This window comes from Anser anser (assembly GCF_964211835.1).
Source record: "Anser anser genome assembly, chromosome: 9".
Lineage (NCBI taxonomy): Eukaryota > Metazoa > Chordata > Aves > Anseriformes > Anatidae > Anser > Anser anser.
Genome location: NC_139729.1, coordinates 27,215,239 through 27,240,173, shown reverse-complemented (window position 1 = coordinate 27,240,173; position 24,935 = coordinate 27,215,239). Strand labels below are relative to the sequence as shown.

The 24,935-nt window shown below is 38.4% G+C and overlaps 1 protein-coding gene across 6 annotated transcripts in view; it reads left to right on the top strand.

Moving 5' to 3' along the window:
- The window catches only part of RSRC1 (arginine and serine rich coiled-coil 1), a 145,184-nt gene that overhangs the window by 8,307 nt on the left and 111,942 nt on the right, over positions 1 to 24,935 (top strand). For 3 of the 6 annotated variants that reach the window (XM_083848072.1, XM_083848074.1, XM_083848073.1), the window contains exon 4: positions 23,296 to 23,466. The exons of 1 other annotated variant lie outside the window; for it this stretch is intronic. In XM_083848072.1, the coding sequence (XP_083704198.1) occupies positions 23,296 to 23,466 (171 nt within the window). Of the gene's footprint in view, positions 1 to 16,507; positions 16,997 to 23,295; positions 23,467 to 24,935 lie in introns of those variants that run through there. 2 more of the 6 variants (XM_083848071.1, XM_083848075.1) reach the window with 2 other exon arrangements.

The following is a 24,935-nucleotide window of genomic DNA, read 5'->3' as shown; positions in this document are numbered from 1 at the left end:
AAGTCACCTCATTTTGGTTTAACTGTAATCATCTGAAGACTTTGCGTGGATTTTGTCTCTTTTATTACTTATTTCTGTAACTTCCAAGCATAATATTAGCTCAGTGAAGGTGACACTGAACTGTTATTTTCTCATCTGTATTTCTCTTGAAATGGATACGTGTTTATAGTTACACAAATTTTACTTATCTATGTGGTGGTAAAAATCTTGATGAATTGAATTTTGACAAATAGTATTTTCAATAATAAGCATAATTTAAATCATAGTATGTTGCAAATTGTATTATAAAAACTGTTTCATACTTCTGTGATTAACAGAAGCTCAATTTTTGTGTGTATTTTTCAATTAATAAGTTTAAATAAAGTTTATCCTTGGATATCAGAAATACTGTTAGCATTTCCTATGGAATTTAAGTTCATTATTTAGTGTATCAGGCAGATCAAAGCTTGTTTTCTTTGCATCTGTTTACTGATGCAAAGTTTACCTTACTGATCATCAGGTAGGTAATTTTGTCTGCCTATACCGAGAAGTGAGTAAAACGTTATTTTCATATATCAGATCAGTCGAGCTGTTCCTTCTAAATGTTATTGGAAAAACTGTTGTTGAAGGACGTGAGTGTTTCACTTTTTCCTATTTGTATTCTGTCATGATTTATTCACAGCTGTTCATTATAATAGTTGCCTGGACACTTACTGCAGTACAGTGCTTTTGTAGTAGCAATTTGGTTATTTAAACGGGCTGATTTCTCGTTGTGTATACTTTCCATCTGAGCTGTGGGCTCTAGCTAAGCTACTGAGCTGTCTGTAGAAATACTCCTGTAAACATCCACTGTTTTTATAACAAATCAGTTTTAAAACAACAGAACATTAAAATAACAAGGTGACAATGAAGATATTTTTCAGTACATCAGATACTCACTATTAGGAACTATGATAACCTGTTTTTAAAGATCTTTTGTTGTAATAAGTACAAATTGCATTATTTGTTAGACATAGTCTAATATACTAATGGTCGTGTTTGCCAGAAGGTTTACTGATGTTGGTTGTCACCGCAATGTATGGAAATTATGCAGCTAAAAAACTTGAGATAAATTGCAGTCAGGTTTTTAATTTTGTGCTAGGGAATACCGTGTACAAATATTTTATATATAAAATATACCGACTTTTCAGTACTACAGCTATGAAACGTAGTTGCAGGTCACATTATATTACAATTCGCAAACATGGTTCTTTAGGGAAGATATTCATAAATAACATCCTAAATTATAAAAGAAGACTCTTTGAGCAAGTTAAAATCATGAAACTAAAAACAAACGGTCACACCAAGTCCTTTATGGTTATTTTTTTTCAAGTCTGCTCTCTGTTGTGATGTTACACTGTGAAGCCACGGTTAATCTTGCTTCTGGAGGAGAGTTAAATCAGGTGCAGAAAGCTGCTGCTGGAGGCCTGTGTTCTCCCTGCTTGTTAGCATGGAGGCCGTTGCAGCGGTGCTGAATGCTTCCTTTCCTTCCTAACTCAAAATCTGCCTTGTGCATTTGACCAAAGGTATGAATAGATCTCTGAAGGGGCCTGACTGAGTACCTTACGATTCCTCAGGCTGTAAAAGAGATTGCGGGGGACAGAGGGAATATGATGGAGGGGTATAAAAAATGAATGATGTGGAAAGATGATTAAGAAATGAGTGTTTCCTGTCTCCTGCAATGTAAGACCCAGGGCAAGCATCAAGTGAAGGAAGGCTGTTGGTTCTTACATACCCCGTAATTGAGATGTGGAAGTCCTTGCTGTTGGATATCGTGGGTACCCAAAATTTAAATGAGTTAATAAAGGAGTCAGGCAAGAAAAATCCATCCAAAGCTGTTAAAGGTGAAGAGACAGTATTTGCCTTGGGAGCTGTACACAGTGTTGTGATGAAGTCATTGTGGATTTTTATATGAACTTGGCACCTGTCATTCATTAAATTTTTTTGCGTAGGGTGGGGCAGCTTATTTTCATATGTAACTCTTAAAGGTAAGTACTGAAGAAAACACGTATGTAAACTGGCTAATAAAATGATGAGAAGTCACTCAGCCATCCTTTGTTAGTGTAGTAAAAAGCATGTCACCCACTGAAGTATTCAGCAGTAAAGTGAAGATCTTCTCTGCGCTACTCCCGCTTGTAACGTTACTGTTGTACTTTCAAAGTACTGCCTGTAGGACTTGAGCAACTGTGAGTTTTCCGAAGCAAATGGGACTGACAGTAGAAAACTAGTTTCATGGTGGAAGTGAAGATCCTTTATGTGGTATCTTTAAATCACTGGGTTTGGTTTTGGTGGAAGCCATGCAGATAGTGCAAACTCTGCATCTCATAATGCCTCTTCTCCCTGCAGTCCCCCCATCAAATTAAGAGAGTTTGTTTTTCAAGGCTCTAAGCATGTTTGTGGCTGTAATGCAATTTTTTAAATACTTCAGTAGTATAAATATTTCATTTGGATGAAATACTGAAATATCAAGCTTTAATTTGAAAAGTTAGACTTTCTCTAGTGACGTGTAAACATATTTTGAGCTTTTGGTAATCTAAAGTGATTTTTTTGTACTTTATTTTAGAAGATGAGAAAACTTGTGTGTATTATAACTGTTTTAGATGCATTTTTTTCAGAGCCAAAAAAGTGGGGCTTCCTAGTAATGCTATAAATTTGAAGCTGTCCTACAGCAAGATAGTACAATGCAAATATGACTTAATAAGATCACAAACTGAATTTCAGCAAAACAACCAAGATTTACATTAAATTAGGAATTTTAAAACCGATTTAGTTTGTTTTACTGAGCATTTGCTTAATAACATTTTGCCTTCTTGCAATCTTTTTAAAGACAATAATTCGTCTGTGAAATGCAGGCACATCCTCAGTGGAAAAATTGAAAGCAACAGCTCACTTTCTGAAACCACACATATAGTGATATAAAGAAATATTTCAGCTCTACGAAATTTAATAAATCATCCCATTTCCTAATTTGATCATATTAGATGCTGATGTGGAAGAAGCATTTCAAATACCATCTCCTCATTAATATACATCAGTCTGGGGAATAGAATGGAATACTTTATGCAGAGATGTCACAGTTACTGTTTCTTAGTTTACTAAGTGGAACAGGTTGATGTGATACTGGGTGCTATTTGTCAATGTCTTGCTAAAATGGTTTGGGTCGAGTTATGGAGTCCAGAAAGACGGCGGCTGATAAATCAAAACTGGATTGAGTGGACAGGAGGCAGTGATTGATACTGTGACAGGATATGAAGAAAGGAATCCTGATACAAGCATGCATGATATTGAATATGAGAAGGAAAATGGCCCTGGAGTATGGATATTATTCAAGGAAATGAGAATAATAATATCATCTTGAAATTATTGCTGGGTGAAGATTAGGATAGTTCTTATTAGAATATTATGCTTCTCTGGAATGGAGAAACTCAGGTTCCACATAATTTGTATGTGACTAGGGTCCTGTTAATATTTTTTTGAGTTTTCACTGCAATTGTTCTGCAAGTTAATTATGTATGGAAAATACGTATTTTACATCACAACTCCTGACTTCAATCTTTTAATTCACGTAGCTTGAAATAGAATTAACCAAAAGATGTTAACCTTTATTCCTTGATTTCATACAATTCTGTGATTATAGAGTATTTCCCTGTAATTGCCTTTAAATATGCAAGTTTGTTTTTTATTGTCTGCCAAATGCTTTTGGCTTTCCCTGTTATGTTAAACTGAAACCTGCTGTCTTGAAATATCTTTAACGGTTCAACTTAGGGTGTTATGGTAACAGTAGTACATCTATAGATAATCTAAGAAGAGGAAATAGAGCACGTAAGGCAGTCTTGTTTGTAAAAGTGATGCCTTTGGACGGTCAGTGAAGGAAGTGTCTGATCAGTGGCTGTTTTGTGTTGCTGGGGACGTGGTTGTGTTACATGATGTGTTATTTCCTTAGCTTTCTTCCAGTCTAATTGATTTAATTTTGAAGTAAGTGCATCTTATTGCTGCCTAGTGGCAGGGCGACCTATTCTGTGTGGATGGCTTTGGGACAGAGTTGGGTTTAGGTAGCAAAAAGCAGATTGTTGATGGAAGTTGCCATTATCCTAGCAATGTAAACGAGAATTATCTTACATCCATCCCTCACAGCTTGCCAGAATTCTTCAGTTTTAGTACTTACCATTTGTACTATTTAGTGTGGTAGTATGGACGTGCTAAGTTCTTCCAAATAAAGCCTGGCCTAGCAGAGCTTACAGCTGATAACAGAGGTTGGATCAAGACATAATCTTTACTAATGTGTATAAATTTGAGTTTGAGGGGATAGTTTCCATTATGAACAGCTTTGGCAAGAGTTTTCTACTAACTGCATCAGCCTGAAAGGATAATAAAGGCTCTTAGGAGAGCGGGAGATGAAAGGGATATAGGTTTGGAGGCAGGCATTAGTGTCAGCGGCAATGTGTGGCAGAAGAGAGAATGACGGACAAAGAGCAAAATTGCGAGGGGTCTCACAGATCAGGCTGAGCTGATGGAGGAACAGGAAGAAGTAGAGGAGAGTTTAATTAAAAAAAAAAAAGAGAGAGAAAGGAATGGCTCAAGTAGTGTTCAAAAAGCATCACATGTATAAGATGAATTGCAGTTGCATGAACCTGGAATCTTGATTCTGCGATTAAGAGTGTTGTGAAGCAAGACGAAATTTCAATATGCCACAGGTGTGGATTAAAGCCGAGGCTGGTTTCAGTCAAAGAGCAGGAGTCTTGCTCAGGGCTTCAAGTGTTCATGTAGATGGTGATAGCGGTGCTGGGGAAGAGGAGAGTTGTAGGGAAGAAAGCGAAGGTTTTCTGAACTGACTGTCCTACAGACATCAGACAGTGAGAGCTATTGGCCGGCAGGAAGGGGATGGAAGGAATTCGAAAGTAATGGTTTTGAGTAACACTGGCAGCAGTGACTCAGAGCAGTGGGATGACTACGAGGGAAGGCAGAGGGTACAAACGTGACTCTTCCTGAGCATCTGCTGTAAAAAGCAAGGAATAAGGGCAAGACAACTGTGGAAAAAAAAAGATTGGGCACAAATTGTCAGACGGTGTTGAAAAGCTGTCTTAATCTATTGAAAGGCTTTTTCAACATGACCGTCTTTGGAAACGGATCCAAGAATTTTCCACAGAGAAGCAGATAAAAGTCCTATAAGTAATCAAGGAATGCTATTTAATCTGAGTATTTCTTTTGAAATGTTTCATTGCCTGCTAGTAACTACTGGAGTTACGATTCTTTTACTGTTTTGATCTGCCTGGAATATTTTTTTTTCCTTCTCTCTTTGCTACACAAATTTACAATGTCCAGTGCAACTAGCTGTACAGACCCAAGTAATCATTTAAGAGATGAGTGCAAACATTACGTGTTTGTCTCTTCTCTAAGTGCTGGGAAGTTTGGACTCTTCAGTTCTTTCCATTAGAATGCATGTTTAATTCACAGAGGTAGTATTTCTTGCGTTAAACTTCAGACAAAGACTTGGGGAAGAGAAGAACTAGTGGAATCAGGTTGGGTTTGTTCATGTGATCTTTAGTTTTCCTGCGGATGGTAATGGCAGATGATATTTCTTTTTCTCCAGCAGTAGATCAACACCTGCAGTTTTTATGTAGGGTCTTGCTGCATTGCAGATTATATCACCAATAGTCTCTAAAAATATATATTTTTAGATATAATAATAGTGCTTTTCTTAAAAAAAAAAGAAATGTTAACAGTTTGTCTACATGAATGTAGTGGAAAAACCACAGAGGTGAAGCAGTAGCATTCCAGATATCCTAGAGCAATGACCCACCAATGAGTACATTACCAGGATCTAATTGACCGCTTTGGGAAATTAAACTTCATAAGGCAATGCCAGGGGCTCTTAAGTTATCAATAAGGCCGGCTAGCTGCTAGTGACAGTTGCTTTGATGCCTTTCATTGGTATAAAAAAAAAAAAGCCTTAAAAGATATGAATGCATGTCTGCTGTTCATTTAGAGCTAACTATTGAGTCTAATTGCATGAAAACTTTTTCTAAAGCAGTCCAGGTGTTATGTACGTAGGATGTGTTTTAAATGTAGCTTCTTATTTTTCTCAAACCTTTTATTCCTCCCATTGGGAAAGGGTGTACTTGTGGCGCTTTTTTTTTTTTTTTGATTAGAGGTTGGTGGAGGCTATGGTTCAGTTTTCTGTGTGGGAAAAGGTACTCAAGAAAGATGAGAATAATTTGATTCCCCTTAGTGGAGAATTGCCTTTATTATTTTGATGTGTCTATATCCTAAACTATTACGTATTTTTACTTTTTTAATCCTCTCTTCCTCCATTTCCGAAGCTCTGGCCATGAAATAGAATCTATTAGTTTTGTGCCGCAGAGATTGTGTTTCCAGAGGCAGCTATGCAAATTAACATGGAGCAGATGTCTTAAAGATGCGTTGGTAATACAAGACCGTCCCTGTCTGCTGTGGTAAATTGGTTCTGCGCCCAGCGTTGGTTTCTAGAACGCGATTACCAATGTGACACGCAAAGTTTGTAGAAGTTAGGGGAAGCACTTTGCTGTGTGCTTGATTCCTGTCTTTCTAATACAGTATGGGAGCCACAGTACCTGCCTGAAAAAGATACAAGTGAAATGCAGCTTTTTCTACGGAGAGTGGTTTGCTATCTCTTTTGTACGGGACTCGTCAGAACGTTACTCTCGGTAGGGTTTTGACTCTGTAGCAGCAGAGTGCAGAAGTTGTCAGCACTTCCTAGTCCAAAAATTCATCCTGAGTTTTGTTGAATGTATCTAAGTCAACCTCGCTGCAGCTGCCTGTGCCAGTGGTAAGATTGCACATACAACCTTCACTTAGCAGCCCTGTTCGGGGTGGTTTTAATGATGGATTACTGCTTCTTGCACAGATTCCTTACCACATTTACTTTGTGTTAATAGATTGGTTGCGGTGGTCCTGCTCGATTTTTTTTTTTTTTTTTTTTTGTCCCTTGCTCTTATGTTACTGTTCCAGTGCCATGCGAGGCAGTTGTAACAAGATTTTGTTCTACAACTAGCCACCTCCGATTGGGGTCAGCAGCTCTGAAGAATGCTGCGCTGACTGATGCTATGCTTTTTGCAAACCAGAAGTTAAATATGTTGCTAGAAACATATCAAGCCCTGGGAGAAATTAATTGCCAAAGAGATAAGATGATGTTCGTCTGTAACGTCTTGCTGGAGGCTGCCTGGGAGCTGGGACCTGGGGACCAGTGCCTTGCTCAGGTGCGTTACGGTTCTTTGCTCCTGGCTGTGCCGCGTGCCCTTCAGAGTCCCTCTCTGTGTCAGAGATGGTCGTTGCTGAATTGCTCCAACGTTTGTTTTTGTGCTTGCCTATGTTCCCTGAGCTAATCACTGTTCTGAATAAATCCGTGTACATGTCCTGGAATCCTTCCGTTCCTGCTTCTGTTTAAGGTTTGGGCTGAAGCGACTGCTCAGGAGCAGAGCACTGCTGCCTGCTGCTCTGCACGCAGCGAGTAGGACAGCAGCTGCCGCACGCAGTGCTTTCGGTGCCTGGGTAAGGGTAAATCCTATCCTACAAAAATCAATTGTACTTCAAGATCCAAATAGGCAGCTGCCTGTTCCTTGTTGATATTCTGACCAAAGTGTGGTTTGGGGGTGAGTTTCATGCCAGGTTCAGGCGATTTAAGCTGGGCTGCTGTGACATATTCTTGGCCGTCCCTTCATCTTTTAGTACGTTGTCCTCTCCCATGTCTGTGCAGTGAGGGAGTTCAGGGGCAGATCTGTCTGAAAGCTCGCTCGTGGAACAGAGAGCAAGGAGCAAGAGAGCAGGGGGAGAGATGCCTGCACGTGGAGGATGTTGGCTGGGGACAAAAGGGCCGGGCCTGGGGCACTCCAGCTGCAATCAGGTGAGAGATGACTGTAAAGCTGCAGGGAGAGAGAGCTCCTGGCTTCCAAGGCAAGGTGCTGCCTCTCCCTGGGATGCAGAGTCCAAGTATATGGAGCTGGCGGCGCTTCATCTGCTCCGGACATGGGTCTGTGGGTGGGAAGCTTTGGCTCTGTTGGAGTCAGTGACAGAGCTGCACTTGACTTCAGTGATTCCAGGTTTTCAAGTCAAGTGTAATGTTGCAGAAAAAAAATAAAAATAAAAAAAAGAAAAAGCATAGTGTTAACTTCAGGCATCTGTAGAGCCTTTGTCTTTTTACTGTCAAAGTAGGGCTTAAGCAATTACCTGGGCAAAATATTCTATTTAGGTTAAATATGCCATCACAAAAGGAAAAGATGGGAAAACCTCAGTTTGTTTTTGCATAGTATAACTGGAGAGAGATGCATTTAAATGTCATGCATATTTTTTAAGAATGATTTTTAAAGTATAGGAACAGGTTAAAAAATACTTTAATATCTGTATCTTAATACTAAAATATTTGGGATGTATTTTTATATAATTTTTTTATTTTGAATCTTTACATTTTCTGCAAATCCATATATGCGTACCTCAAAATACTGTGAAACACATGCTTCCAATACCAAGTTTCCTTATCCATAAATATTATTTAAAAATATTCTTCAGTTGCGGTTTTTATAGCGTTATATCGACTCCTAGTAAGGCAGACTGAAAAAATCTCATTGACTTTAAAGCGATGCATTATGCTTGGCTTGAATCACTGATTTTATTTTTTTTGTAATTCTGTACTGCTGATTTATATCAAAAATGGAGGCAAGGGCTACTGTATGTTTTTTAATTATGCATATATTGTTAGATATCTATTGTCTTCTATAGTTTATGCTTCTCTTCTGAGGACACATGCAGGGGTAAGCTAAATTGTAATAGAATTTAAATTAATCTGTGGTATAGGACTGAAAATCTGTTAGCAGTCTATATCAAAAAGGTATGCTAAAAGTTTTCCTGTTAAAGCTCTAAGCTTCTTGATTGGAGAACGGGTAAAAAAAAAAATCCTTTTCCTATTTTTCTAGCATATAGTCTTCTTGAAGTTCTTCCAAATTAGATTTTAAATGCCAATTAGGAGGTTGAATATACTAAAATAAAAGCAAATACAACCAAAATGGCCTCACCTTATGGCTAGTTAGGCTTTTTCTCTCAAAAGCGGAACCTTTGCTCTGAGCATGGCTTTGAGAAAGATATTCAGCTTAATGAACACATTAATTAGAACCATAACTATTTATAAGATAATTAGAAACGAAGCACGGTAAACTGGGCTTTTCCTGCAATTAATGGAGGATTAATTACTGGAGGTAATGAAGTGGATTTTTAAATGCATTAAGGTGAAGTACAGAGATGTGCAAGGCTTTGTGATAGTTGCATAATTATTCCAGGCTGTTTGAGCATAGCTCATATGAGATCGCTAATAAGCATCATTGCATCATTATGTATGCACTTAAAAAGACTTACCACCAAAATGACTGCCTAATTATTTCTAATTGGCAGGAGTCTGTGTAGTCATTGAGCTGTTTGTAGCCATTTTAAGGTTCATTTAACTATCCTTGGGGCCATGTGATAGATGGAAAAAAGCTTCAACTGCACGCTGGCCTTGGCTGGCGCCGTTAATCAATTTTGGTGGGCTTCAGTTTGAAATGCATTTGCTCATGCAGAGGTCAAAACCTGAAGTAGTCCAAGCAAAGTTTTGCTTTTTGAAGCCACTTGACTGTATTCATTAGCAATTAGTAAAATAATTGTGTCTGTCACTATATTTGGATTTCCATATGACTTGGTATTCTTTCATCACTGTCCCTTCTTATAGCATATTAGCTTCACTGGAAACCAAATATTCTTCCAACAGACCCTTTTAGCAACTTCAGTGTAGTGGCATATGTTCCGATATACTACCTTTCTTCATTCATTTGTTAGCTTAAACAGTGCAGTACATTTCAACACAATCATCTAATTTGCTCCCGATTGATTGCTGAGTGAAAGTTTCTACCCAAGGACAACATTTTAGGGCTTTTAAGGATATCTCTGAGGAATTAGTCATTAAGCATTAAGAGAGGAAGTAAGAAGTAGTCAAATCGAATTCTGACATTTACCAGAGTTTTGTAGTTAGGGGCATCTATTTCCAAGATGTTGACAGCTATGTATATTCAAGGACATCTTCTGGCAGAAGAAACCCGTGTAATAATCGCGCTCGTTTAAATAAAAACTCATTTCTACGTGTGTGTTAGTACACCGGTCTTGTCAATAATTACATTAGAAACGTTGTGAATATCATTTGAAAATGACCCTTTTGATATGTTATAATTAGTATATAGTTATTTTATCTTACTATGTCAGATTTAATGTGACATCCGATTAAGTAAGCGTCTGTGAAAGTTTTCAATGAGTGCGTTGTCCTGTTAAATGTAATCATAACCATCTGTGGGATGCTGTCAATGTACATAAGCCATGCGGATAGCTTAAGAAAACACTGGTGAGCAAATTGTAGGCTAATAAAATAAAGGTCAGCATTACCATTTTTGTTACAGAAAATGCGGTTCTAGGAACTTAATGTTAAAACGGAATGTTAAAAATAATTGTTCTGATTACGGTTAGCGTGTAAGATTGAAAATAGTTATTAGTATTTTTAAAAAGCAAAAAAAAAGTAATTTACTCATGAAGTATTAGTTCAGATGACAGACGAGGTGTTAAAGCAAGGGAATTATGGTAGCATAACTAAAATGTAAACTAATCCTTACAGAAAGCTGCAGAATTCTTTAACATTGTTTTAAATTATTTTAATATTGATACTTCTATAATGGCAGCTTTTGTGAAAGGATCACTTTTGTAAACAAATATTCAAGACAAAAAGAAATACAAATAGCCTTTCTTGCTGATTCTCATTAGGAATTGTATTTTATGAAGTCCTGTCAAATATGTGGTAATGGAAATGCTGCTCCCTCAATAATCAGAACTATTATTAGGAAGTAAATTTTAGCATGGAACAGCAGTTTTAATCCGCCTTAGAACTTTCTGGTTGGATATATTGGAAATTGTGGTGGTAATGAAAGTTGTAACTGCTGATGAGTATGTTCTTCTCTGATGTAGTACAGCGGTGCGATAGGAATCACGTGAGTGTAGCCATGATGTTAATTGTAAAACTGTCCACAGTGAGAATTTTAAACCGACATTTATGTAACTACCAAATTATTTCATCTGGTTTGTGTGGAGTTGGGGATTCTGGATGGGCCCCATCACCAACTTTGCTTCAAAACCTCTTCCTGTACTGAGTTTCTTCCTCACCGAAGGCAGAAGGTGCTATCTGCAGCCCTTTTGGGGTTTGCTTTGGAAGATCAGCTTTAATTGCACGGGGCTTTGTCAGAGTTCTGCTCTTGGGAACCTCCAGCATGCCTTGAAATGATGAGCTGCCTCGGCCGGTACTTCCCATCCCTTTGGACTTCGCTCTCTTCAAGCAGTCATCTCTTCTGGGGTCGCTTGAATTTGCTACGACACCGTGCAGTTTCTCTGCAGTCTGCCCGCCGCTGGGACAGTGGTAAATAGTGTGGGCTCGCAGCAAATGTGGTCTAGAACATTGTTTTTTGTATTTTAAAACAACATACAACTGACCTGTTCTCATTGACGTGTGTAACTTGTAAATTTGCATCTCATGTTTTGACTAACAAAAAAGCAATTTTTGTAGCTAAAAATGTTCGTCTTCTCTGAACTTTTAATGCACTGTATTTTAATGGTTTAAGTAAAGATGCTATCCTCTAACAAAAATATGGTGTACAGGTAAAGATTTTACTACTATGGTGGCTGAGGACTGCAAACCAAGAAAATATAAAAGCTTGGCTAAAAATCCTTTCACTACATAAATCTTTTTCAGTATATTTTAAAATGCACATTGCAGAAGAATATAATAAACATCTCAGTTTCATTTTGGGTAGAGCTGTTTCCTTGCAGGTGAGAGCTGTCAAAAATATATCTGGGACCTTTGGCTCTCTTACTAAACTAGAGAAGAGAAAACTGAATATTTTTTGAGTAAATGGCTAAACAGAAGCAGTTTATGAAAATATAAAATTCCACGTTCGTGACCCTCCCACAAGTTAGAGCAATCAGTTTAATGCAGGCAAATGTAATGTCCCTCTTTGGCTTTGACTTCTGAAAGTGTCTGTATGGGCTAGGCCAGTCTGCACCCGGCATCACTCGTAGCTCAGCTCCCTTCACCTTGTCTGGGCTTGAGACCCCCAAAAGCGGAGCTGTATGGTCAGGGATGGACTTGTTGCCAAGGAATCAATATCATTTTCCATAAGATTTTAATTAGGGAATGTTAAATCACTCCTTGTTTTTGGTGCTTGGGTAGGTTTGTTTTGTTTTGTTTTGGTTTTTTTCCCCTCTGAAAATGAATTGAAAATGACCAAACAGTAGTTCTGTATACAGCTTGATATTTTTTGGTAATCAGATATTAAAATTTCTTCCCCTCCCCAAGTCCTTTATTTCCCATTACTGCTTCTTACTGTCTGCCCTGAGTGTTGTGCTCTACAGCTCACAAGTAGATGGTAGAACAAACAAACCAAAAGCTATTGATGCTATTCTTGCTCTGAATCTTCTGTTCCATTTGTTTCATAGAATCATTTAGGTTGGAAAAATTCTCTAAGATCATCTAGTCCAACCTTTACCAGTTCGTCTTTAAAAGGTCAAAGGATGTTATTGTTTCGAAAAATGTCCATCCTTCAAAAATGGCGATACACTGAAAATTTAAGTATTTTTGGTTCATAACATTACTTCGTATTTTACTTTGCAATGGGTAGGCAGCCAGGAGCTGCTGGGCAGGGCAGCGGGAGAACACAGAAAACGTCTGAGAAACAGGAAATGTAGGGGAATTTCAAGCAGGTCTTCAATTTAGATTATCTGTTTATTCTCCTTTATTAATTTCACATCAGCTGGTTATCCTTCCTTAAGCCTCTGGCATTAAGAATTTTAACTATCAGATGAGGATACAGGGGTCCTCTTCTTCATGATTCCAGTCTACTGTGCCTTACACCTTTGCTTGTCCTACCTGCTAGCCCCAGTCAGCAGGTTTTTACTAAAATCAGAGTATATCGACAGATTTTGAGCTGAGACTACAAAAGCACATAGGATTGCAACTAAGATTAACGTCCAAGTTGAGGGAGGCACAGTGATGGGGGAGGTTAGGATGGGTTGTTCCTCACTCCGAGTCGGAAGGGAGCCCTGGAGAGCTGCCGGTCAGACAGCGGGGTAAAGCAGGACCCGGGGTGTTCTGGTGAAAGGCTTCCTGGTGAAGGATCTGAATGAGGGAGTATAAATTAAAAAACATAAATTAATTTATTAATTAAAAAGATTGCGCGCTAAATTAAAAAGATTGAATTATCTCAATAATACAGTGAAGCCTTGCCCTTATTTCAGAAGGCATTTTACAGCAAGCTGGTCTGATCACAGGATCGGTGCATCTTCTAACACCAAAGCTTAGTGACCAGCGTTCGCAAGTTTCTAGCATGTTGCAACTGTGAAGTATCACAGATGGTCAGAGCTGAGATCATCTCAGCTGAGGAATGGCAATACCTTGGTTGCCTGTGGTTAGTCAACGTATCCCACGTTACTTGTAACGGGAAAGTACCAGGGAGGGATGGAGCCCTTGGTGTGCTGCGTGCAGTATCGATGTGTTCGAAGCAGAATTTCACCCCCCAAGACCCTGTAGTTTGATCAGTAGCAGGAAACAATAGGTGTACGAAAAAATAAAGTTGGAGAGACATGAAAAACCCAACAGCAGAACAAATGTCTGCCAGCACAGCGAGCCACAGGCAGCTAGCGTTGTCGCTGTAGGCGAAGGGACATCAATGTCTGCTGAAGGAGCATCTGAAGGTGGCAGGCAACTTTTCCTCACTTAGTACATCGATAGCTTAATATTCATGATTCCCTTTCACTTTTAAAATCTCCTGGTCTGTTTCCCTGCCCTCCTCCCCCCGACTTCCCCACAGTGATGTTGCTGTTGGGTGTTGGGAGGTAGCTGCTGGGAAAAGAGCTGCTGCAGCTTGTGTGGGGCACGTTAGTGTTTTGTAGGGGGAGGTGGCTTGTTACTGCACAGTCTTAGTGATACTTCTGATGGAAATAATGCAGTTTACATTTTAATTCTTGCCTTTAGGTTTCAAAATTGAGGAGAATGTATTACGTAACAGCTGCTGTTGCAGGCTTCTTGCAGATTCAGGAGGGCCATGCAGTGCTGGTTTGTAATTATTTCTTGCTTTTGCTGTGGTTTTGTGAGGCTTTGTTATTTTCTTTTAAAAGAAAAGAAAGGCTTAGAAGAAAATTCCATAGTAAATCTTCGAGACTTTTCTAACATGAGAGAGTTATGTTGAAATCACATTTTTGTTGATCATTATTACCCCTTTTAAATCATGACTAATTTCCAATAGTTTGTGATAGCTATCAATATGTTAATATGATAATAATTAATGTGTTGTTTCATTTGCAATCTTCTGTGTAACAGTTGCAGCTGCTATGATGAAAATACTTTTTGTTTGGAATGCTACGTGAAACTTTCACAGCTTTCTTTCCTATCCTGGAGTTTTTAATTAGTTGTTAGAGATGGGCTTTGGGAAAGACACAACAGGGTTGTAGGTGACTGCTTCCAGGAGACGAGCAGTAGCTGCCAATAAGCTCGTCAGCTGTGTATTCTTCATCTGCCTCCAGCAAATAAGCTGTTTCCTGTTCAAAAAGGGGAATATTTAAAACAAACAAACAAAAAACCTCTCCTCCATCTACACTGTGTCTGTAAAATACAAAATACTAAAGTAAGAGGCGTCCAACTCGCATGTGAATTAGGAAATAATCTTTGCATTTATAGAACATGTATTGAAAAGTCCTAATGATATGTAAAAACTGTTTATGGAGTGTTTTCAAAACATTTTGACAATATGGTATTAAATGGTTTTGCTTTTGTTGTTGTTGTTCTTCAGGAGTTTCTAAAGCTCAGGAGTCAAAGTTATGACTTAATTTTTGGAGCCCTGATCCTATAGTAAAATAAAGACTATTTTCATTAAATATATATATATATATTAATTTCAAAAAAAAAATAATTAAAAAAGATTGCATTTAAAAAAAAAATCTTTATATATGCTTCATAAACCTAATGTGGTAAAGAGGATAGGTGGAATACCTGCAAATCATTTATTTATTTAAAACCCCACAGAATTTATACCTTGCATGCTTGGTTATCACTGAGTTAAAGAGAAAACTTTCTATTTTTTCTTAATTTTGAGCATAAAGTAATGGTTTAGTTTACCAGTCAGGTGACGGTAGGCACATAGCTTTTATGGCTTTTTATTTTTATTTTTTTTCAGTTTATGAGGACAGTTAGTGTCCCATTGTGTAAGTTGATTTCAAGCATCTGTTTAGGTAATTTCATTCAGCTGTCTAATATCTCTTTGTGGCTATGAGGATACATAAATATTATACTATCTTTAAGCTGAAACCATGATTGGGGCCTCAATCTTAGATGTTTTACAATCCCAAGAAATAAAATAGCAGCGTTGTCAGAGACAGAAGAGTAGAACTTACCTGTAACTAATCTGAGCTTCCCAGAGGCACCAGGGAAGTGAAGAAATCATCCTCAACATCTCTCATTTATATTCCTTAACTTTTTAACATAATATCAGAGGTGCTGTCAAATTTACAGCAAATAATTACCTGGATAGTGATTCCATCTGGAAAATGAATTTGAACTTTTTTCATTGCTTTGTGATACAGCCAGATCTTCCTGTCATAGCAGATGCAGAGTCACTAATGCCCGCATGATGTGGAAACAAATAATTTGGTGCATTTATGGAGAGTCCTGAAAGGAATCTGGACCCTTGTTTCTTAAAATATATTCCAGCTGTATCAAGGATAGAAAAACTGCATCTGTGTGTGTAAATTAATTACAAAGCTTGAAGAAATTACTTATAAATAAAATGTTACCTTACTTGTTCATATAGAATTTGACTTTTCCCATACTGGTTTTTAAAGAATAAATAAATAAATAAATAAATAGTCTTTTCTGCAGGATTAGACTATCTGAATGAACTTTTTTGTTTGTTTGTTTTTTGTTTTTGTTTTCTCTGCTGTAACCTAAGAAGTGGAAGTTCTGGGACTGGGTTAGAAAGCCAAGGAATCCCTTTCTCATGTCTCATCACAACTGTTTCCCTTTTGCCTCACCTTGAGGTTGAGTAGCTTTTTAAACTCTTGTATGAACAGAGGACGAGCTGGATATTCTCAGCTGATTCATGGCTGTTGGTTTTCTGAGAAAGGATGGGAATTTGGTGGGGGTAGCTTTTTTCTTATTTTGCTTTTATTTAATAGCCAGGACAGTGCACTAACTCCCATTTCTTTATTATTGTATTACCCCAAAATTATTGGAAGTAAATACTAGATTTTTCTGTTCAGTCATGAGGTAGCAACGTGAACGTAGGGTTAAAAAATGTCCCATTTTGAGGCATTCTCTAAGAAAAGGAATAAATGAGAGAAATCCACTTACTGAAAAAACAGATGATCTTCAACTGAATTTCCTAATCTGAGGTGGAATCTCAAAGAAAGAGAGGTAGTTCCTAGTCTTTGCAGAGATGAGGAAATGAATGATACAACCCGTTTTCCCTTAGCGGGGATGAGGCTGTGGATGCGCAGTTCCTTTGCACCAGCTGTATCGCGGGCACTTCCTGACCTGGGCACGGGCTGAAGGAATGAAGCGGGGGGGAGAATACCCTCCTGCCATCACTAATGGAGTGGAACAGTTTACAATTCCAGTAGATCAGTGGGAGCTGTTCGCACAGCTGTTCTCCCTGCCCAGATCCCCGACAGCACACTTCATTACACTTCCTTTGGCCGCAGCTGCTCCCACAGCCCTGCCTCTGCGTAAAAAGCCTGTTGGAAAAATAGCACGTCGAGTTTTCTGTGCCGAATGCAGAAATAACGTGTATCCAATAGCGCTGCGGTTAGTTTATGTACTTCCATGCGTGTCTGTAACGTGCAGCTGGCCGTTAGAAGCACATCACACGTCGGGAGGGAGCAGGGAGGTGCCCCTCAGGTGAGCCCTGTCAGCGGAGCTGCGCGCGGGGCCTTGGCGCTGGCTTTGTTAGGCCTCTGTAAACTCACAGCGACAAAACCAGCTCCTTGCTTGATTAGCTGATGCTTAATCTAGGATTTATATTTCTGGTTTTCAGGCAGCATTTTGGAAAGCATGTTTTCTGGTTTTAGTTTTCGGAAGGCTTTTGTTGACGTGCCCCTGACGCTGTCAGGGCTGCAGCCAGCGTGCTCATCTCCCTCACTCCTTGGGCAAGGAGCTCGCATGGCTGTGAGCGAAGGGCTGCTGGCAGAAAAGCTCAGTTTAAGTAAATTTTGTATATTGTTTTCCATCTGCTTGTTGATCTCCTGTAGGTTTTCTAACACCTTTGGGGTACCGTTGGTGTGTATGGACCCAGAGAGAGGCAGTCGTTGTCAGCACTGCTTCTACATTCTCTCAGTTTCTGTCAGCGGGCTCCTTGTAGGATGGCCAAGGGGTGCTGTGGCAAAGAAGGCTTTCTAGTCGTCTTTGGAAGTGAGAGCAGGTGGGCCAGAAGAATGAGAAGAACGAGATTTGTAACAAATGGGCTGCTTGAGAACAAACAACAATAGCAGTGTCTTTTCTGTCTGTTCTGCTGTCCCGCATTTATGTGCTGCTCATGCCAAGTGTTCAGTAACTGGTTGGTTTGGTTGGTTTTAATTACAGTTTACTGGAAGTTTGAGTATTATTTCCTCAAATGTTTAATTATGTAATTAAAATGATTTATAGGTGGAGAATTGTTTATTACTGAACTAAGTTGATGCCTGCATCTGGTGAATCTATTTTCTCCATTCTGCAAACTGTGTTCATGATTCTCTGTTACTGTTTATTTCACCTTGCATTTCTCCAGCACAGTAGACAATCTTTAATACCCCTCTATTTTGTTTCTTACCAATTGTCTAAACTGCTGGCTCAAAACAACTTGTTTCCTCCACGTACTAGTCTCATTTCAGACTTTAAAGCTGCCTCTGCTTCTGCATGTTTTCATTTTCCCTCACCTTATATTTAACAAAAAATAACCATATTATCATATTGTCATACACTTTGTCATTACCGTATTATCTACATTTAACTTCCTTAAATGCATGCATTTTGGAATTGCAAACTAAGAGTGACTTAGACTGTTCTATGGAGGTATCCTTTTCAAATTAAAAAAAAAAAAAAAAGGTATGAACTTCCACACTTTAAACAACTGCAGCTGATGCTTGAAGTTATTTTACATTCCCCAAGAACTTGCACCATGATTTTTTTTTTCTTGCTCGTGAAATTGAGTTAAACAAGAAACCTCTTAATATGCTTTGAAAGAGAACATGTCATTTTGCTGCAATTAGTTGTGTTTGCGCTGTCTTTATTACCAATATGAATATCCAGGTTTGATGCAATGCAGTCATTTCATTGTTCTTTGCCAGACTTTTGATTTATTGCCAAAGTATTAAAGAGGCATGAATTTGTTGGGTTTTGTTTGTGGTTGTTGAGCTTATAATAAGCTAATAAGAGTTGTGTCAGCTGTGAGATATTTAGAAGAATACTCGTGAAGAGCTTAACATCTCAGAAACTTCCATTTGAGTGGTGATTGTTATTTGCCAATAAAGTCACTTTTTTTTTTTTCCCCAGAAACTTACCTTCACTGCAGGAATGCTCACTTCCTTCTGTTTGAGCTTTCTTGTATTTGCACTCTAATTCCTCTTTCCCTTTAAAAAGTCTATCTCAGTGGCTGCTTTCAAATTGCAGTGTTTTGAAAAGATTAGATTGTACCTATAAGATATAGCTCAATGCTTTAGTGCAATATAATTGGGGAAATACTAAACGACACTGACCTCATTTCCTTTAGAACAATGAAAATTAATAGTTTCACGTTTTATTAGGCTGATATTCCAGATGTAGTGTACATTTAATTAAGTGTAGTTTCCTTTTGGTTATGGTATGTGTATCTGCTTTTTGTCGCAAATTCTTTCTAGTTTTACAGTTTTCCACATGTTTTCTTTCACCATTTATGATTTTTTCAAAGCAGAGCTATAAGGATTTAAATCACTTTAGCATGCAGCAAAACAGTTCCCATTCAAACAATAAACGCCATTTTAAAAAGCCTTTAGATCTTCTGTCACTTCATAAATATAAATGTATAAAAACATTATGCAGTTGTAGTGCCCACCTGCTAATTAAATGCAGATTTCCTCAAACTTGTTTTAAAATCTGCTTATTTGTTTCAACTCTGTCTCTGTTCGGAATACATATGGCCCTTGTGAAACTAATTATGCTTATGGAGCAGCTGTTAAATTTAGTGCAACTAATTTTATCCAATATTTTACATTTTAATTGATTACCTGTGAAGAAATTAGCAAATTAACACTTATTGTGCAGTAACTGAATGGGCTTTTATGGATACTTTCAATTTTTACAAGTGGACTAAGTGTTGATGGAATAAAGACATTTCTTAGGATTTTAGATAGGAAAGTTATTGGTGAGCCTTGATTATCTGGTGTGAGAATTTAGGGACACTGAGTGATGCCAAGCATCTGTGTGTTCTGTAAGTTAGACATGAAAAGCAGATTGGAAAGTAATAGCTTTTCACAGAATTTTGGTAACATATGGGCTTATCTGGATCTAAGAACTCTTTGAAGATCTTTGAACTTGACTAAATGACTTAACCTTTGGCATGGTGGGTGGGTGTTTGTGCGCGGTGCTTTGGGGGAAGGGGGGTGCGTGCTGGCAGTCTACTCTCCAGCCTGATTTTTTTTCCTCCAATAGTTCCGTAATTGGAACACTTTGCAACTTGCTTTAATATTAATAATTGGGATTTTAAAACAAATGCAACAGCAATAAAATAGATCTTTATTCTCTGCCTGATCCATGGACTTTTATACTTGTTTACTTAATTCGTGGCACCTCTGACTTGTAGCTCCATTTCATAAAGTTACTTCTTTCCTTTTTTTGTATATGTCACAGGGTATTTTAATATTGATCCATGGTAGCATACAGGTAAACTCATCTGTTCTGGAGATGGAACAACACTGCAGCTTGTTAGGCACGGAGTAGCAACTTCATATACTTGAATTTTCACTTTATGAAATGGTTTTCCACTGCCAAGAGCTTTTGAGGTTTTTGGACTTAATGTAGGGATCTAGGAAGTTTGTATGAAGTATTCTTAAAACAATATTATATATAACAGACTTGGGGCCTTTACGGAAAGAGAAAAGCTTTATTAAAATGGCAACATACCGGGGAACGAGGCAGTAGGGGTAGGTCCTTACCAGGAGGCTGCAGCCCGCTCCTCGGCCTCCCCTGCGCCCGGCCCGCGCCCTCGAGGGCTGGCAGTGTCACACGCCGAGGGCGGTTCTGGCAATATGAAACATCACTTTTCTTGTTGCTCTTGATCTTATTTTCCTACTGAAGTTTACCTAATTAAAGTAGATGTACTAGTGAAAGACCAGTGGCCTTACCTGAACTTGTCAAAGCACGATCTCAATTCTGAGGCTTCAGATTCTGCGGTTCCCTCAGAAAAGTGGATTCTTGAGGACAAACGCCACCTTTTTCTTTAGAAGGAAGAAAGAAAGGGGAGAAAAAAGCATAGAAATGAAGTAGAGAAAGTTGCGTGGGTTACGAAGTCAAAGGCTCAAAGCTACAACGTTCCAGACTTGCTTTTAAGTACTGTCCTAATTCTGTCCCGATGTCTGCATGAGGGTATCTGTTAATGCAGTCAGTCGAGCTGCGTGGGGAATCGTGGCTTCTTCGCCGAGTAATCCTCTTGTCACCTGGTTCATTGAAATTGGTGTCGCAGAATTAGACACGGAGCGTGTTAACAGGTGGATTTAATTAGCCCAGGCTGCAAAAGATCGGAGCTTCCCTCAGAGCTGGAGGAAATGAGGTTGGTTTTGGATATTGAAGGGTTTTAAACTCCTCTGTAAGAGGGAAGATAGAGGTGGTTGTTTCTTTGGGGAGTACTTACCAATAAGGTAAAATCCCTGGAAGAGTTGAAGGCAGCATTAAAGTTAGGCTGTTCCTTGTTTCCTTTCCTCAGCTTTCCTTATTCACTTGGTCTCTTATTCATGGCTGGGATCAGTTTGTCAATAACAGATGCATTTCTGGAGTTGTGTTGCCTTATCTGTGCGTTACAACTACTATTTGTAATTCATGTAAGCAAATAGAATTAACTTGGACTGATTTTCTTTTATTTTGGAGCGCTTTAGCTCGGGGCCATTAAGGGAAAATCATGAAAAATGAAATATTTGCAAAAAACTTTGTACAATAATAGAAAACTCAGAAAAACTCATCTTTGGAGAGAGGTAGCAGGCCACAGCTCTGTGTGGATCCATCACAGGGCGGAGCGGCTGCATATAAATTATAGCTATTATAAATTATACCTGTTTGTTCTACTTTAACAACGGAATGAACAGAAATCTAGGATTTGAGCACCCGTCTAAATTAAACTGAATTTGCTGTTACTTTTAACTGAAAAATGTAGATGGGAAAACAAGTTCAAATTTGAGCTGAGAAAGTCAGCTCTTTAGCGACAGATATTTTAGATTCCTCAGTTATTTGTTTGTAGGACTACACTGTTAAGTAAGGAGAGGCATTTCATCAAATGAAATTGATCTGTGTTGCTATAGGGCATTTTTATTTTTATTTTTAAATTATATATACTGTTTCTGACTCTGCATCTTACCTGCGGTGTTCTCGGAAATCGTGGTTACCGTCCAAGTGATCTCATCTGCAGGGCAGTGGGCTGTTCAGAACAAAACTTCCTCCACCTGAGAGCTGAAGAATAGGTGGATGCTTTTTAATTTGTGATGAAATAATAAAAATCCATTTTGAGACGGAAAATGTTCTATAGTTCATAATACGCCCCTTAAGTGGTAATTCGACCTATTGTATTAGAGCTAATACTGTGACCAATAATAGAAGATATAGTGTTGCAAGAGATGCCATCTGCTGAATGAAACGTAACACTGAGGTTCTGACCTCTGGTGCTAGTCTAAAAGGCTTGATGGCAGGAGTAGGTATGTTAACCCCAGTATGCTGGACAAATTCCAGACTCAGTAACAGCATTCTTCCTAAATTTGATTTATAGCTTCATCTGGATGTAGTATTTTCTTTTGCTTGTTCTATTGTGGAGGTTTATTAAACAGTTGTTGCCTTTAAAATTGAGTGATCTTCTGTATGTGATTTTGCTTTTAAAGGCCTTTGGAGTTTTGCAGTCCAAGAGGTGCTAAATAATGTTTTTAATACGATTTTATGAAATGCTCTCCCCTACCCCCAGCCCTCTTGGTACTTAATGAAACTTTTCAAAGAGTTGTGATCAGAACTTTTATGAAGATGTACGCCGTGATAGAAACTAGTGGAAACTTGAGTTGCTGTTTTCCTAAATGCGCATTGTAAATGCACATAAGTAGCTAAAGACTTAACAACTCATATACCATCAGCAGAGATGTATTGATTGATAATAAATTATACAATTAAATTTAGAAAATCATCTAAAAAATCAGGAATCACACAGAAACACACATAGAAATCACAGAGAAACAGTTTTGGGTACACATAGAAGCAGTTATATTGTAATACTACCTGATCTTTTTTCATTCAAGTGTATCAGTAACAACATAAATTTATTACAGAGGAGTGGATAATGTGATTGAGAACAGAGTATCCTACAGCCAGCTTGCAGCCAAGAACCAGAGGACTGTATGTGCACAAAGCCTTGCACCTGTATGCAGTTTCTGGTGATATTGGGCCTGTAGGGTTGGCGTATTTATAGGTTTTCTGCAGCATGTTTCAAGCCTGAATATAAAAAAAAAAAGCGTGTAAATGTCAGCTCTGCAGGCTAAAGTTAGGGTTTTGTAAATGTCACTTTTTTGTTGTGTTGGAACATTGTTAGTAGAAGTATTTAATATGTAAATTCAAGCACTTAATAGCATCTGTAAATTCTTCAATTATTTGCCAAGGTAAATTGATCAGAATTTAAGAATGCAGTGTTTAATGCTTAAGAAAGATTTTCCATCCTTACTTTCTTCAATAGCTCTAAAGACTATTTTGTTAATACTTGATTATTTTCTTAATGCATGAATACTGTGTAGTGTGATTTAATTTACTTTGCATTCTTCCTTCAGAACAGAAGCAATGTTTTCTTCTTTTCTTTTGAGAAATTGGTAGGTTTTTGTTTAAAAATATTAAATTACTAAATGATTTGAAAATGAGTTCAAAATAGTTGGACTAAATAACAAATCTAACATACGGTGATGGTGAAAAATGTGTAATTGCTAAATTTTAATATTATGGATTTTGTGTAGATCACGATCAAGACCTCGTCAACGTTCTTATAGTCGAAGTAGTGAAAGATCCAGTCATAGGAGAACTCATAGTGGGTCTCGTGAAAGAGAGCGGCGTAAAGGCAGAGAGAAAGAAAAAGTAAAAGAGAAAGGCAAAGGAAAAGAGAAGGAGATATATGGCGCAAAGCATGGGTAAGTGCAATGACAAATAACGCAGCTATAATAAAAACAGGCAATGATTTAGAGTTTTACTTTAAAAAAAATCTGTTTTGTTTGTATAATGCATGCTACTTATGTAAACAAAATGGAAATTATTAAAAATCTTTGAATCACATGATTCTGAGTATTTTAAAACTCTGGCATGTGGCATCATTTGAACTAAATGATTAACAGTTCTTTTTTCTTCCTTGCCTTGCAAATATGCTAAGTAGCTTTTCTTCAGTAGATGAATGTAACTCAATTTCTGATCCATTATAACCACAGTTTAAGGAAAAGAAATGGAGTACTGAAAATCATGAAGATTATTTCCTATGAAAAATTATTTTTCACTGTGTGTGGTGGGTTTACCCCCGACTTCTGTGTTGACAGAAGTTTGTTGGTCTTCATTTGTGGCTCAAAGTATTGTTTCAGTAGAAGCACTTGCCATGCTTCAATGATGGACTGCCTTTCAAAACATACTGCCAGCCTTATTTTTGCTTGAAATAACTTAGATTGTTGATCTTCTTTTTACAGCTTTCAGTGAAGGCGGTTTATGTAGTTACCTCTACTTTATACATCTTGATCTCTTGCAACCTTTAGTGTGATGTGTATCTTTTCAGGGATGGGTTGGTTTCAGTAAAGGAAGACACTGGTGTACTGAACCTCCGTCATGCATTTCCCTTTGGTGTGTTCCCACTGAAATGCTAAGTGGGAATTTCTAGAACAGCGTCCTCCACCAGCCTTCATGTAGATACCTCACGATAACCTGCTTGGTTTTTACATCCTGATGATATTGGTTACGTAGTCCCTCAGATATTGTTACTGCTTGTCCTTGGTTATGTAATTGATAATGCAAATATTCAGGATTAGCTATTTATTTATTTTTTTCCTTATTTGTAGTACGTAGACTGCTGGGAACTTCAAGGATGGTGTCGGCCACTCATTTCAAGTGCTACTTTCCCAATTTCGCTAACCCACGTGTAATATTTTCTATGAGGGTGGCGAGGCCCTGGCGCAGGCTGCTGCGAGGAGCTGGGGCTGCCCCGAACCTGGCAGTGCCCAAGGCCGGGCTGGGGGGATTTGGGCAGCCTGGGCTGGGGGCACGGGGCCCTGCCCATGCAGGGGGAGCTGGGGGGGCTTTGAGGTCCCTTCCGACCCAAACCAGTCTGCGATTCTGTGATTCATCTGTTGTTATTGCAGATGTGTTCAGCCCTCAGTAGGATTCACTGTAAATATCTTGGAGCCTCTGAGATGTTTGTGGTATGTCATAAACAAGGTGCCTGTTACCTGTTTACCTGAGGTTTGAATACGTTTTGGTACTTGTGGAAGAATGAGGAGAAGCCTGGACGTTGCAGCCCAATTTTTTTTTTTCTCCTGAAGTAGATTCTAGTGCTCTGAGTAGGGGAAGAATCCATACTGAGCACGATACATTTGGTGCGTGAGAGGTCTTCTGGACTTTGTAT